Source organism: Cricetulus griseus, chromosome 5 (genome assembly GCF_003668045.3).
Source record: "Cricetulus griseus strain 17A/GY chromosome 5, alternate assembly CriGri-PICRH-1.0, whole genome shotgun sequence".
Taxonomy (NCBI): Eukaryota; Metazoa; Chordata; class Mammalia; order Rodentia; family Cricetidae; genus Cricetulus; species Cricetulus griseus.
Genome location: NC_048598.1, coordinates 26874395 through 26887921, shown reverse-complemented (window position 1 = coordinate 26887921; position 13527 = coordinate 26874395). Strand labels below are relative to the sequence as shown.

Here is a 13527-nt window from a genome sequence, read left to right as displayed (position 1 = left end):
TTGAACTTAAGATGCTTCTCGGTGCTGGGATTATAGACTTATTCCACCACATGTGGCTTTAGATTTTCAACCTGTGGGTCTTGATCCCCTGCGGGGCGGGGGGGGGGGGGGGGGGGGGAGAGTCACATATCAGATATCATGCATATCAGATATTTACATTACAATTCATAACAGTTGCAAAAAAGTAGCAAAACAACTTGATGGTTAGAGGCCATCACAACATGAGAAACTGTATTAAAGAGTCACAACAATAGGAAGGCTAAGAACCACTGCTTGCCAGGTGTTGGTGGCAGGGGCAGATCTCTGTGAGTTCGAGGCCAGCCTGGTCTCCAGATGGAGTGCCAGGATAGGCTCCAAAGCCACACAGAGAAACCCTGTTTCAAAAAAAAAAAAAAAAAAAAAAAAAGAAAGAAAAGAAAACCACTGCTCTAGACTATTTTTCTTTTTTGACAGTACTGAGTCTTGAACCCAGGACCTTGAGTATGCTAGGCAAGCACCCTACCACTGAACTGTATCCCCAACCCTCTCCTTTCTGCCTTCCCTCCTCTTTTCTTCCCCTCTCCTTCTCTCCTCCCTTCTCTTTTCTTCTTCTTGTCTCTTTCCCTTTTTCATATACATGCATTTTTGGTACATGGTTTATTAAATTGCTCAGGCTGACCTTGAACCCATTGTAGCCCAAATAGGACAAAAAAGAAGCCTTTTTGTCAATACGCAATTATCCAATAATTGTGATTTGAAGATGTTAGTGCTTAACAAGGTCCAGTATGAGTTGGATGCACAGGCAAACACTGGTTAAACTGCTGCTATATGTTTTTCTTTAAGGATTTATTTTGGAGAGATTGCTTAGGTCAATGGCACAGCTTACTCTTCCAGAGGGCTCAGGTTTGACTCCCAGAACCTACATGGCAGCTAAGAACTGTCTGTAACCTCAGCTCCCAGGGATCCAATGTCGTCTTCTGGCTTCCATGGGCACCAGGCTTGCAGGCAAGACACACATAAACATAAAATAGAAAATATATCTTTATTTTTATTATTTTAAATTGTGTGTGTGTGTGTGTGTGTGTGTGTGTGTGTGTGTGTGTGTACCTGTGAGTGCAGTTTCCTGAGGAGGCCAGAAGTATCAGGGGCTGGAGTTACAGGCAGTTGTGACCCACCTTAAGTGGGTACTAGGAACTGAACTTGGGTCCTCTGCAAGAGCAGTATGTTCTCTTAACTGCTGAGCCATCTCTCCAACTCTTGCTACAATCTCTTCATGTTTCTTCTTTGCCTCTCCAGGAAGCCATTGCTTTTTGTAATGATTTGAGGCATGCCTACATATAGGAAGCAGGAGGCATGAGGGTTAGTCATAGGAAAATCATAGGTAAAAGCAATTTAAATAAATACAACTTACAAGAGGAAACAAAAATCTTTTTTAAACAAGTACTTTTATTTTATGTCAACTGGTGTTCTGACTGTATTTATGTATGTGCACCCCATGCATGACTGGTACGAATGGAGGCCAAAAGAGGGCATCAGATCCCTCAGAGACGATTATGAGCTGCTGTGTGCGGGCCAGGATTGGGCTTACATTCTCTGAAACAGCAGTCCCAACTCCTAATTTCATCCATCTCTCCAGCCTTAAGGAACTAAAATCGTTTCTTAAAATGGTTTTTATTCTTTGAGAGTTCCATACATGCATACAATGTATTTTGAATATATTCACACACACACACACACACACACACACACACACACACACCAACTCATCCTCCATGTGCCTATGGGAAGCACTTATCAGATTCAGTGGGTGATAAAGAGTAAAGAGAAGACGACATGAAGTTGGGGCTTGTATGAAGTACTCCCCTGGATCATGGTCAACTGACCAAGGATCACACCCCCAAGAATAGTAGACCTTCCCTCCCCTAGGAGTCATCAACTGTCAGGAGTTCTCTCAGCCAGGTAGGGCCTTGTGCCTTCCTTCAGGAACCCCCATGCAGGACTGTAGATTGGCTTGATCTTGTGCAGGTATTATTAGCAGCGGGGCTCATGAGAGTATGTAGTCCGGCCATGCCCAGAAGACACTGTTTTGTCTCAGTCCTCCCCAACCTCTTACTTTTACAATCTTTTCACCCCCATTCCGTGATATCGTATGTGCCTTGGGTGGGAGGGGTGTGCTACACAGACATCCCGTTTAGGGCCAAGTACTCCAGAGACACATTCTCTTGCACTTTGCCTAGTGTGTCATCATACCAACCACCACATGAAGAAACTTAGCTGATGAGGACTGAGGTGGGTTTAGAGATGGGGATTTATCCAGCAGGCAGTTTGATACAATGTCCATCTAGCAAAATGTATAGTAGTAGGTTATCCCCTGGAGCCTGTGAGATCCCCAGTCCTGGGTTTTTGGCTAGGGAATCCAAATCTTGGAATTCCTCTTTTTGAGGCAGGGTCAGGAAGGGTCAGCCATTTTCAGGCAAGTACTAGCTCTCCTGTCCATGTCATTCTCTTTGTCTCTTGTCCAGCTTCAGTAAGTCAACATTAAATTACTGACTCAGCAAAGAGCCTGGGGTGTGATGTGTGTCAGGCCCTGTGTCCGAGGATCCATGGCAGGACTCTCTACCACATGAACTCCTTGCCAGAGACTCATGTCATATTCCTTTAGTAACACGAGCTGTTTGGCATTTCTGGCAGTGGCAGCAGTGTGGTGCCTGGTAGCTGCCAATAACCGAGTGTTGCACGGATGTTCTGCATTCTTGGACCAGGATCCTCCAACAAGCTTTCAGGATGTCCTCCCTCTGCCAGAGCAATGTCCTTGAGGAAAGGCTTACAAGGATACACTATAAACACACCTCTGGGGTCCTGCTGGGCCAGCAAGGATGAGGTCAGGGTTTCCTAAATGTTCTATATTCTTATGGGTCTATTGAACATTCCAGAAGACTGTCTACAGAATGAATGTAAAATTTATTTCATCTAGGTAAAAGAAATTTTATGGGCTCGGCAGTTAAGAAAGCATGCTGCCCTTGCGCCGGACTGGAGTTCAGTTCCCAGCACCATGTCACAGAGCTCACACCCAAGCAGCAGTGACTCAGCTCCAGGCGAGATGTGAGGTGCCCTCTGCTTCCTGCTCTCATGCCCACCTATATCCATGTGCCTGTGCCACCTCCCGACATACACACGCTTTAAAGATTAGTAAGTGTTTAAAAGCTAACTAAAGAAAAGAAGGTAATGACCTTCGAGGGTTGGTGAGATAGCCTAGTGGGTAAAGGCTCTTGTCACCAAACCCGAGTGAGACCTAAATGCAACTCCTGGAGCCCATCCCCATGGTAGAATGAGAGAATGCGCTCAGGAAGGTTGCCCTTTGACCTCCACATGTGCACTGTGGCACATACATGCATGTATGTGCGCACGTTCACACGCGCACTCATACACACACACACACACACACACACACACACACACACACACACACATGCACGCATGCACGCACGCACGCACGCACGCACACGCATACACGCACACGCATACACGCACTATTAAAATGTAACTTAAAGATCTTTTAAAAAAAAAATGTTCCAAGGCAGAGAAAGAGGCAAGAATATGGTCTGTATTCAAAATTCAGTTTCCTTAGAGAGAAAGCTCCAGTCAAAAGCCAGCTTCTCTTTAGCTTTATTCTCCACACCCAAGCAGAGTCATGGTTCAGGTGCTGGTGTCTGGCATCTCAAAGGCAGGCAGCCACACAGCTCTGGTGGCAAGAAGCAAAAGCAAGTGTGAGAATATCAAATATGTCTGACTTTCTGCACCAGATTTAGTAAGGCTTAAAACAAAACAAAAAACAAAGAACCAACCTGCCCTTAAAGGCTGGAACACTAAAGGCCACACCACAAAGCCTACAGCAAAGAACCGGATGCCAGAGCCAAGAAAGGACAATAAAGTTTCACATCCTGTTTGCAGGAGGAAATGGAAGCTGGAAGCAGCAGGTCCCCAGGGACCCCTTTGAGGCTGAAAGGTCGGTGTTTCCCTCCTGGTGACCACGCCCCACCAGCGTGCTGGTCTCCTGTTGATCCCAAGCTCCCTCCTGTCTTCTACTCCCAAATGTTTTTCTTCCAACCCACAAAGTCAGGCTTTCCTGTCAGCTCCCCAAAGGCTTTAGGAAGGATGTGAGGTGGGAGGGGGCCTCAGGGCCCCCTGCCGACACTCTCCGAAGTTAGGTCCCATTTCCAAGGGACAGAAGGGCTGGTCTGACCCTGGGCTTTGATTCCTCTGGCTGGAAACTGTTTACATTTGGCAGTTTTTTTCCTTTAATAGTTCATAAGGACAAGTAAGCACAGAATTACTAACTAGTAAGATCAACAACTGGGAACAGCCTGAAATGTCTGCAAGTTTAGATAGAAGGGACTTAAAATCCATGGCACATCCATAGCAGAGAAGTCCTGTCTGTAGGAGTGACTGACTGATGGCTGGCTTCCTTCCTTGCTGGCACAAAGCTAAAGTGCAACCGAGGCAAACTTCAAGAGCATCACGACCCCATTTTGGCTTTAAAATAGGCCTCCCTCATGCCCTACTCCACAGATCTTTCCTAGGACCACCTTTGGACCCTGATTTGAAGAAACCACTGGTAAAAATGCCATTTTCACGACAAAGGGAATTTGACTACATGCCAGGAAATAGACACAGCCAAGGCCCTGGCTTTCAGAATGCATCTTCCAAAGTGTTTGTTTGGCCAACGAGATGGCTCAGAGGCTTGTTGATGACACAGACAAGAGTTTGTTCTGCAGGACCCAAGTGGTTGAAAGGGAAGAGCTGACTTCAAGTTGTTCTCTGACTTCCACACTTAACAAGGTGGCATGTGCTTGCTCTCACATACAGAAGTAATGTTTTAATTCAATGTGTCAAGATGATGTTGTTACATATGGCTGCTGCCACTCTTTCTTCTTTTTTTTTTTTAATTTGAGACAGGATTTCTCTGTGTAGCCCTGGCTGTCCTGGAATTCACTCTGCAGACCAGGCTGGCCTCAAGAGATTCCCCTGCCTCTGCCTACTAGTGCTGGGATTAAGGGTGTGTACCACCACCACCTGGCTTCCATATTTTTAATTAACTGTTTTAGTTTAGCACAGTAATAATGGGTTTCATGCATGTGCCACTATCCTTTACTCTCACTTGTTAACCTTCAATGTTCATAATATTAAGTTTTACATTTATTTATTAAGTATTAGTTTTTGCCTGCATGTATGTATGTGTACCTTGTGTGTGCCTGCTACCCTTAGAGTTCTGATCTGGCTTATTGTGGGTTTTGTTTATATTTTTGAGATGATATTTCACATAGTCCAATTCCTGATCCTCCTGCCTCAACCTCCCAAGGACAGGTGTGTACCATCACCCCTGGAGGGCTAGGGAGACTGATTTTACTCTTCTTTTATGCATGTTCAAATTTTGTCAGAATAACATAGTCTTGACTCTCTAGGAAGCAAGTTCAGGAGGATCACCACCATGGGAGAGCTCGGCTACTTCCCTGTCACCGTTTCAGTGCCCCAAAGACCAGGCTCCTCCTCTGCAAAAGCTCACCTGCCCTAAATAGGGCAGGGCTGGGTCTGAGATCCAGCTGGCATCAAGGCCACCCTGCTGCTTTCAGAACGAATTCCAGAGGGTCCTTCTTAGTCTAGCTTAGCTCGATGGACCCAGGCCTCCGGGAGGACCTGTGGATGGGCTTGGCATGTTGCCTGTGCAGCTGAAGAGCCAGAGCCCTGGCCGCAGGAGGAAGTCAGCAGCCCTGAGTTCTCCCTTGAGAGACGTATAGAAGCCTCTGTAAGGGAACCTCTGAACATAGACTTAAGGAGCTACTGGCCACACAGAAACACCTGCACAAGTGTTTCTGTTTTAGGCACTGGGGGCAGTGGCACAAAGACCCTGAAGTAGGCACACAGGTGGTGTATACAGGAGAAAGGCTGGTGTGGCTGTGTTGGTACAAATGAAAAGACTTCACTCTCTTTTTCTTTTTGATTAAAAACAAGCAGACACCACCATTCAGAAATTGAAAAAAAAATGTATTAAAGTATTCACAGAAGTACAAATGAAAATATCAAAAAGTAACAATGAACTTGATATTTCTCCCTAGCTGGATACATTTCCATTGAGAAAATACAGACAGGAATTTTAATCTGTAAGCCATTCCTTTTAGGTGTCTCTTTACAATTCTCATGTAAGTTTTAGGATGCCGCCTCCTTCAGGTCAGAGGACATGGGAAGGGCAGGTCTGCCATCTGGACGTGATCTCACTGTTATCTGTAGCCAGGCCTCAGAATGCACAGTTGCAGGAAATAGACATACTCCAAAGGAGGTGGTGTGGGGAGTTAGGACGTGAGGTCTGAGCACCATCCTGCAAGCAGCAGGAACCAAGCTGCCGACTAGCCTAGGGGAGGTTGGCTTGGGCCGGCTGATCCAGTTCTGACTGGGCAGGGAGGTCATACAAAGGCCATTGAACACTAGCATCATAGACACTGCCTCAACTCAGCAAGGAGCCAGTAAAGCACCTGTCAGGAGGTGTCTGGAATTGCTGAGAAGAAAAATGAGAATGCTGGCCCCTCTGAAGTCTTTCCCATGTTATCGTAATCCTTGGGCTCTGCAATCTGTACCCTTTTAACCACGCATACCCTTGGGTGCTGTCCACACAGTGACAACAGCTTATCAGTGAGACCTTAGGATCCACTGAAGGATGGTGAGGACAAGCTCAAGCTGAAAATGCTCTCATATTTTAGAACAGCACCAACAAAAACTCCTCAAATGATCCTCAGGCGGCATGGCTAATGGATGGTGTGTGTCAGCTAGCACCGGAAAAATGGTTCTGATACCGTGAGAGACTCACTTCCACTGAACATCTCCAACAACAAGAAATGCTAAGACTGCTTGAGCCCTTAGGTGAAAAGGCCACGTCTGTTGGAAGTACTAACAGTTGTGTGAAGTCTCCAATAAGGCAAACCATATCACTTGGTATCAGGGATGTTTCTGAAACTTTCCAATTAGAAATGACTCTGAAAGAATACACAGAAACAGCAAGACAATTTACACTTACGTAGACTCCTACCATTTCTTCATGCACCGCTGGCCTCTCGAGTCAGAAAGATTAAATAGAATATACATATCCTTTATACACATTTTCTTCCATGCGTATACATGTGCTTGTCCTTGCTCGAGTCAAGGCCACACGTGGTTATGGGCATTTTCTGCACAAGAGTCCAGTTTGGATTGGTTTCTTGCTTAAGATATGTTTGGGGTCTTCTCTCAGTCTTTCCGGATGTCAGCATACACCACAGATTCCGACTTATTAATCTTGCCACTGTGATGTCCGCCAGAGTGGTCTAACTGTGCGTATATGACTGGGCCCTGGAGAAGAGAAGCCAAATTAGAGGTTTGGGGAAAAAAAACCAAAAACCAAAAAACATGGTTCCTAAGCTCCAGAAACAGAAGCAATCATTATAGCCATACTCTCAGCTTTCAAAGCAAGGACTCCTCCCCTTTGAAAAGTCAAGGTTTCTTATGATGTTTGGGATTGATCTAAAGCCAGAGTGGGCATCCCTTGAAGCCACCAAAGCTGGTATGTGAACATTAGTTCTGTTATTCCCTTTGGTTTTGTGTATACTTAGACATTTTTTTTTTTTTTTTGGTTTTGAGACAGGGTTTCTCTGTGTAGCTTTGGAGCCTATCCTGGCACTCGCTCTGGAGACTAGGCTGGCCTCGAACTCACAGAGATCCGCCTGCCTCTGCTTACCAAGTGCTGGGATTAAAGGCGTGTGCCACCAACGCCCAGCTAATATACTTAGACATTTCTATAAAAATATTACATTCCGGGTGTGAGTTCGAGGCCACCCTGTATCCAGAGTGAGTGCCAGGATAGGCTCTAAAGGTACACAGAGAAACCCTGTCTCAAACCCACCCCCCAAAAAAATTACATTCCTTCTTGACAATGTCCCTTATTTAACCAGCTGCCAAAGCACTCATCAGCCTTTGCAACTGGGACCAGGCATAAGGATTAGACTGACCCCTTGACTAACCCAAGGGAGCACTGAGATCTTGATTTTTCAGAATCATCCTGGTAGAAAATGATGTCATCCATATAATTTGTGCTGGCCACTTTATACATATAGATCCTCATAACATTTTAAATATTCAATATAAATACAACATAACCCTTTCAGCCTGACTCTACCACAACTGATTAAAAGTTTGCTGTTTTGTGTACTCCTCCTTTCTTTGGTGTTGGGGACGGGTCCTCAGGTCTTGGACAGGCTGGGGATGCCCTCTGCATCTGACCTGCATTACCAGATTGCCTCTCTGTGGTCCAATACCAGCTAAATGTCCTTCCAAGTTCATTAAAAAAAAAAAAAATCACGATCTAAGAAATGTAAAGAAAAACTCTACAAATTCTCCCCTCCCACCTCAGCATTGGGGAAAATGACAAACGTCCAAGATGGCTGTCAGAGTCCAATCCAGGAGAGTAAGAGAGGCTGGGCTTCTGGGAGCCGAAGCGATGCCTGACTCTAAGGGAACAAAGTCTGGATAGACGCTAACGGTTCAATTGCCAGAGGGCAGTTTACATTTATGACTTTCCCAATTCCTATTAAACCTGCAAAATTATAAAGATAACAAAACAGCTCTGGTTTAAAAAGAAAAAATGCAGTACGACCCAAAGTCAGTTCTTCTCTCTGTCCAGGGAACTTTGAGAAGTCCAATGGTGTACTTCAGCTTTTTACTATAATAAAACAGCAAAAGCAGGAGACAAACCCTCTGAAGCCAGGAGCCCAACCTTCACCCTCTTCCAAAGTGTAAGCTGAGATCCTGCAGGGTTCAGTATTCTTCTGACTTCTACAGAGAAGATAGGCACAGGCGCAAGGCTGTGTAATGGTAGCTTAGGAGTAAGACCAGGCAGTCGCCAGACCTATCTGGACTTGGGTAAAGCCACTCTCAGAATTCTGAGGTACTCTCTATGCAGACAGATGGCGAAGTGGTGGCATCGGGCACATTTTGATAAACTCTGATGATGAGACTGGAATGGTACCTATGGATAACCTAGTGCTGGACAGTTCATGCCCAACGGATACCAGCTTTGACTGCCAGCATCACGTCACACAAGCATACTCTTAAAAACACTCTGAGATAACTCATCCAGTAAACCAAAGGCAGAGCGTCCACCTGACTGGTCTGCAGATCGGGCTGCTTTAAGCACTTCTTTTTGTAGTGATGGTGTTACACAGCAGCGGATACGTGACACAGTGTGAGCAGGAAACTAAGAAAAACAGACTTGTCTGCACCAGTCAGTAAATGCTAACATTCCAGGAGGAATTTCATGGGAGACAATGTGGTGTTTCATGTTTAGACTGCCTGCGAAGGCAATGAAACAGATCAATGCCTGCTTAGTCCATTCCTTCTTCCCCTTAGAAAACAAAAGGTGTAAGTTAGGGTCTATGTTCCCGGGTTACCTAGAAGGGGCCAGGCCGGATGAAGGGACGGATAAGATAGTGCATTAGATGTGGGACTATGGTTGAGGTGGGGTCCCTAGAACAGGTCTCAGAAGCCTGGTTTTGGAGCTACTAAAAGATGACGCACACTGGGGACTGTGCAGCATGCCTCAGGACCTTGATTTGACAATCAGGAGACCGCTTTGGACTTCGGGAGAATCCAGGGAAACAAGTGAGCTCACTGCTTCTAAGAGAGTCAGAAGAGGGTAAGTAAGGATACAGAAGGAAAAGAGTAGCACCGGACCCACTGAGGCCTAGCTGCTTTAGCACACTGTTCAACATCCACCCTCTAACAGCTACTACAAAACAATGAAGTGAGAATTTTGGTTGGCCGTCACTCCAATGATTTACTACACAAACAGGCCTTAAGAATGTTTCAAGAAGCCAGGTGTGGTGGTGCTGGCCTTTGATCCCAGCAGTTGAGAAGAAGAGGCAGTTCCGGGTCAGCCTGAGCTACAGAGGGACCCTGTTTCAAACAAAACAAAACAAAACAAATTCAAGAAGCATAATGCCCGAGATGGTCTATTCTTTTAGTTGAACGAGTTTAGCTAGAGAGGCAATCAGCTCTGAATTCTACCTCTGTGAAATTTAGTTTTTTTTTGTTTTTTGTTTTTTTTTTGTTTTGTTTTTTCGAGACAGGGTTTCTCTGTGTAGCTTTGGAGCCTATCCTGGCACTCGCTCTGGAGACCAGGCTGGCCTCGAACTCACAGAGATCCACCTGCCTCTGCCTCTCGAGTGCTGGGATTAAAGGCGTGTGCCACCAACGCCCGGCTCCGAAATTTAGTTTTATACTAGAACGTGCTGCTGAAGGTGGAAGGAAGGTCCAAAATGAGGGTTCTTCTGGAAGTCTCTGCATAGCAGTGAGTCTACTTAGCAGTCCTTATAGTGTATCTGAGACTCTGCAAGGTTAGGTAATTTGACTCGGATCCCTCGGACATATGACTCACTTTCTTGAGACCAGGGTCTGGCTCTTGTAACCTTGGCTGGTCTGGAACTTGCTATATAGATCAGGCTGGCCTTGAACTCTGCCACCCATCTGTGTCTACTTAACAGACTGAAAAGACTCACTTTCAACCCCTTAGCACTCCCTGAGAGGGAACACCTGCCTTCGCCATGTGCTCACCGACTGCCGGCCTGAAAGGGAACACCTGAAGGCAAGGGTGTAAAGATTTCACTAGATCCAAGATAAATGATCTTACACAACAAAATACAAAGAACCGCGAGAGCACTTCTCTTCCTTTCTTTCCAGATCAGCTGACCCAAGAAAAAGAGCAGGAGCAAGCGAGACCAAGCCTTCTGCTTCCCTCTCTGCTTCCATCTGCATGAAGCCACGCCCAAAGGCGTGGGCCCGTGACGACCAAATGTGGCCACCATTACAGGCTAGACCACACTACAAACACGTGCCTTCATCGAGTGCTCACAGGCTGCTGGCCTGAGGGGGGACACCTGCCTTCTTGTGCTCACTGACTGCTGGCCCGAGAGAGAACATCTGCCTTCATGTGCTCACTGGCTGCTGCCAAAACACTATTTCCAGGATTTACTTCACCGTGTTTTAAAAGCCAGACACAAAAGTGAAACACGTGTTTTGACTCTGAGACAAACAAGATCAGTTCCGACTATTGAGAGAGTTGATTAGAATTGGTCTGGCAGGGAAGAATTTGCACGTCTTGTTAGACCCCTGGAAAACTCAGGTATCAGGGGTCCCAGGCCACGACTTCGTTCACCCCAATCACCAGGCGGATTCGAGAGCTTGCTGCAAACTGCACGAGGCTTTATTGTAATTTAACGAGCTAACCCCATGTTAACTCGGGTCTTTCAACCACCCGCCATGGCGGACAGCTAGAAAAGACAGTTCCTAGGGCCTCCCAAGAGATCTTATAGGGCAGTGTAAGGGGAGTGTCTAGGGGTACGCACAGGCTCACTAATGGTGTGCCTCCAGGCTTGGAGGGCTTGCCCTGTGTTGATTGGCCAACTGGTTGTTATGGCCCATAGGCCCTCCCAGGGTGGTTGCTATGCTTTGTGCGTCATTGCTATGCGCTTGTCCGTAAAGCACACCCAGGGTCATAAAGCATAGTGCCACCAGCTAACTTCTGATTGGTTCCTTGTCACGAGGCAAGCATCTGACTTCCTAGTGACTAACTTCTGATGGGTTCCTTGTCATGAGACAGGCATCTGACTTTCTAGTGACTAACTAACTTCTGATTGGTTCCTTGTCACAAGGCAGGCATCTGACCTCTAAGTGACCAAGGCAAGTTTATGGCAAGCACGTGTTCGGCTGTTATGGCTGCTGAAAGGTGAGCTGGTCCCTTCAGTCTTAGAACCGGACTGATCTAGATCCGAAGGCCAACTCTGCCAGTGTGGCTTGAGTGACTCAGCCCAAATAAGCCTTCAGAGCCAAGCAGAGCGGTAAAGTAATACACCATGCAGGACCCCGGGACGACTAAATGGGAAGGAAGCTGCATGAGATGTACATCTGGGGATTTCTCAGTGACATATCAAATCGCTGTTCTCCAGATACTTGTCTTTTGCATGCCAAGTATTGACTCTTTCCGGAAAAGGATCCAGAAAACCAACTCCTTCAATATTCATACAAATCATCTTAAACCAGTTGTAGTAAAAATGAAGCTTCGTAAGGGGAAGTTTCTTGCTTATCCTTCCTCCCACGCTACGGTGCCCCGTGGTCTAACCAGAGCCTGCTTAACTCACTTCCAAGCCCATCCTGCCTCCTGCATTGGCAGAACCTTATTCCTGTCCCTGAAATTCACCATTTTTGCTGAGGCTACAGACTTCATTTGGGTCCCTATCGTAAATCAAGAAGTTATCTCAGCCAGTCACAATTGCTGGCCTTTGCATGTGACTAGAAGAAGTGACCCACTTTTTGCCTAAGGGGCTAGGAAAAAAAGCCTGTGGGAGCTTCTGGCAAATGTCTCATTCGTAATAGATACTGCACACAAGGAGGCCCGGAGTTTCTTCCTTTTACCGATTTTTACATGATGTCAAAGGCTGAGTCAGAAGGGCGGCAAACTAAGGTAGTTTGAAACGAGTCACAGTGGTGATCCTGTAATCCTAGCATTTAGGAGTCTGAGATAGGAGAATTGCTTAAAGTTTAAGGTCAGCCTGGGCTACTCATGGCAAGACCCTGTCTCAAAAGACGTGGGAAAAAACTATGCAGAAGATGAGTAAAGAGCACCCTTGAACTTTATCTCTAGTGATAACACTGCAGCCCTGGATGAACACAAGGTGAACACAAAGTATCCTCACCCACGGAGGTGTGGTGATATACTGTTTATCATTTATTAAAGCTTGCCTGAGGATTCAGAAAGCAAAGTCAGCCACAAGCTATAGAGGTCAGGTGGTGGTGGCACGCACCTTTAATCCCAGGACTCAGAATTAAGAGGTAGATGGATCTCTTATTTCAAGGCCACCATGGCCTACACAAGAGTGAATAACAGAGCTCATGCCTTTAATCCCAACACCGGGATCATAGGCCTTTAATCCCAGCATTAGGGAGGTATATAAGACAGGAACAAGGTCTCAGAGCTGGCATTCATTCTCCAGCCACATTGAGGATAGGAAGACACTGAAATCTCAGGATTCTCCAGCCACGTTGAGGAGAGGCAGCAGTCTGAGGTTTGGTGGTGCCAGGAACGCCTTTCAGTCTGAGGTAGAGTAAGAGCTAGTGGCCGGCTGCTTTGCTTTTCTGATCTTCAGTGAACCCCAGTATCAGTCTCTGGGTCTTTTATTTTTCGTGTTACACGGAGGTGCTCTCAGGACTCTCGGGAGCAGCGGCCTGAGAGGGAGGTACCGCAGACACATTATTTCAAGGGAGTGCTGAGGTGTGTGAAAGCATCCACCAGGATGGCTAGTGTCTAAGGACTGTGGGAACTGAGGGCTATGTGAAGTAAATGTTGAACCCTAGCAGAGAAGCCTCCATTGTGAGCTAGCACAACCATGGGATCAATCATGAAAACAATTCCCAGTTAATCTACAAATCGTTCCATTCCATTTCACAGTATTGTGCCAGCTGTCAATGGACTTA

General features: G+C 46.2%; 1 protein-coding gene across 4 annotated transcripts in view; it reads right to left on the bottom strand.

The window, feature by feature from the left end:
• Positions 1-1167: 1167 nt before the first annotated feature.
• Mpzl1 (myelin protein zero like 1) overlaps positions 1168-13527 on the bottom strand; it is a 47157-nt gene continuing 34797 nt past the window's right edge. Inside the window, exons 6-7 of one of the 4 annotated variants that reach the window (XR_004770041.1) lie at positions 7046-7356; positions 1168-1310 (exon numbers count right to left, since the gene is read on the bottom strand). Coding sequence is in view for 2 of the 4 variants with exons in the window: in XM_027417131.2 (XP_027272932.1) it covers positions 7255-7356 (102 nt within the window). In the remaining 2 variants the exon portion in view is untranslated. Of the gene's footprint in view, positions 1311-3559; positions 3722-6004; positions 7357-13230; positions 13279-13527 lie in introns of those variants that run through there. The other 3 variants (XR_004770042.1, XM_027417131.2, XM_027417132.2) reach the window with 3 other exon arrangements.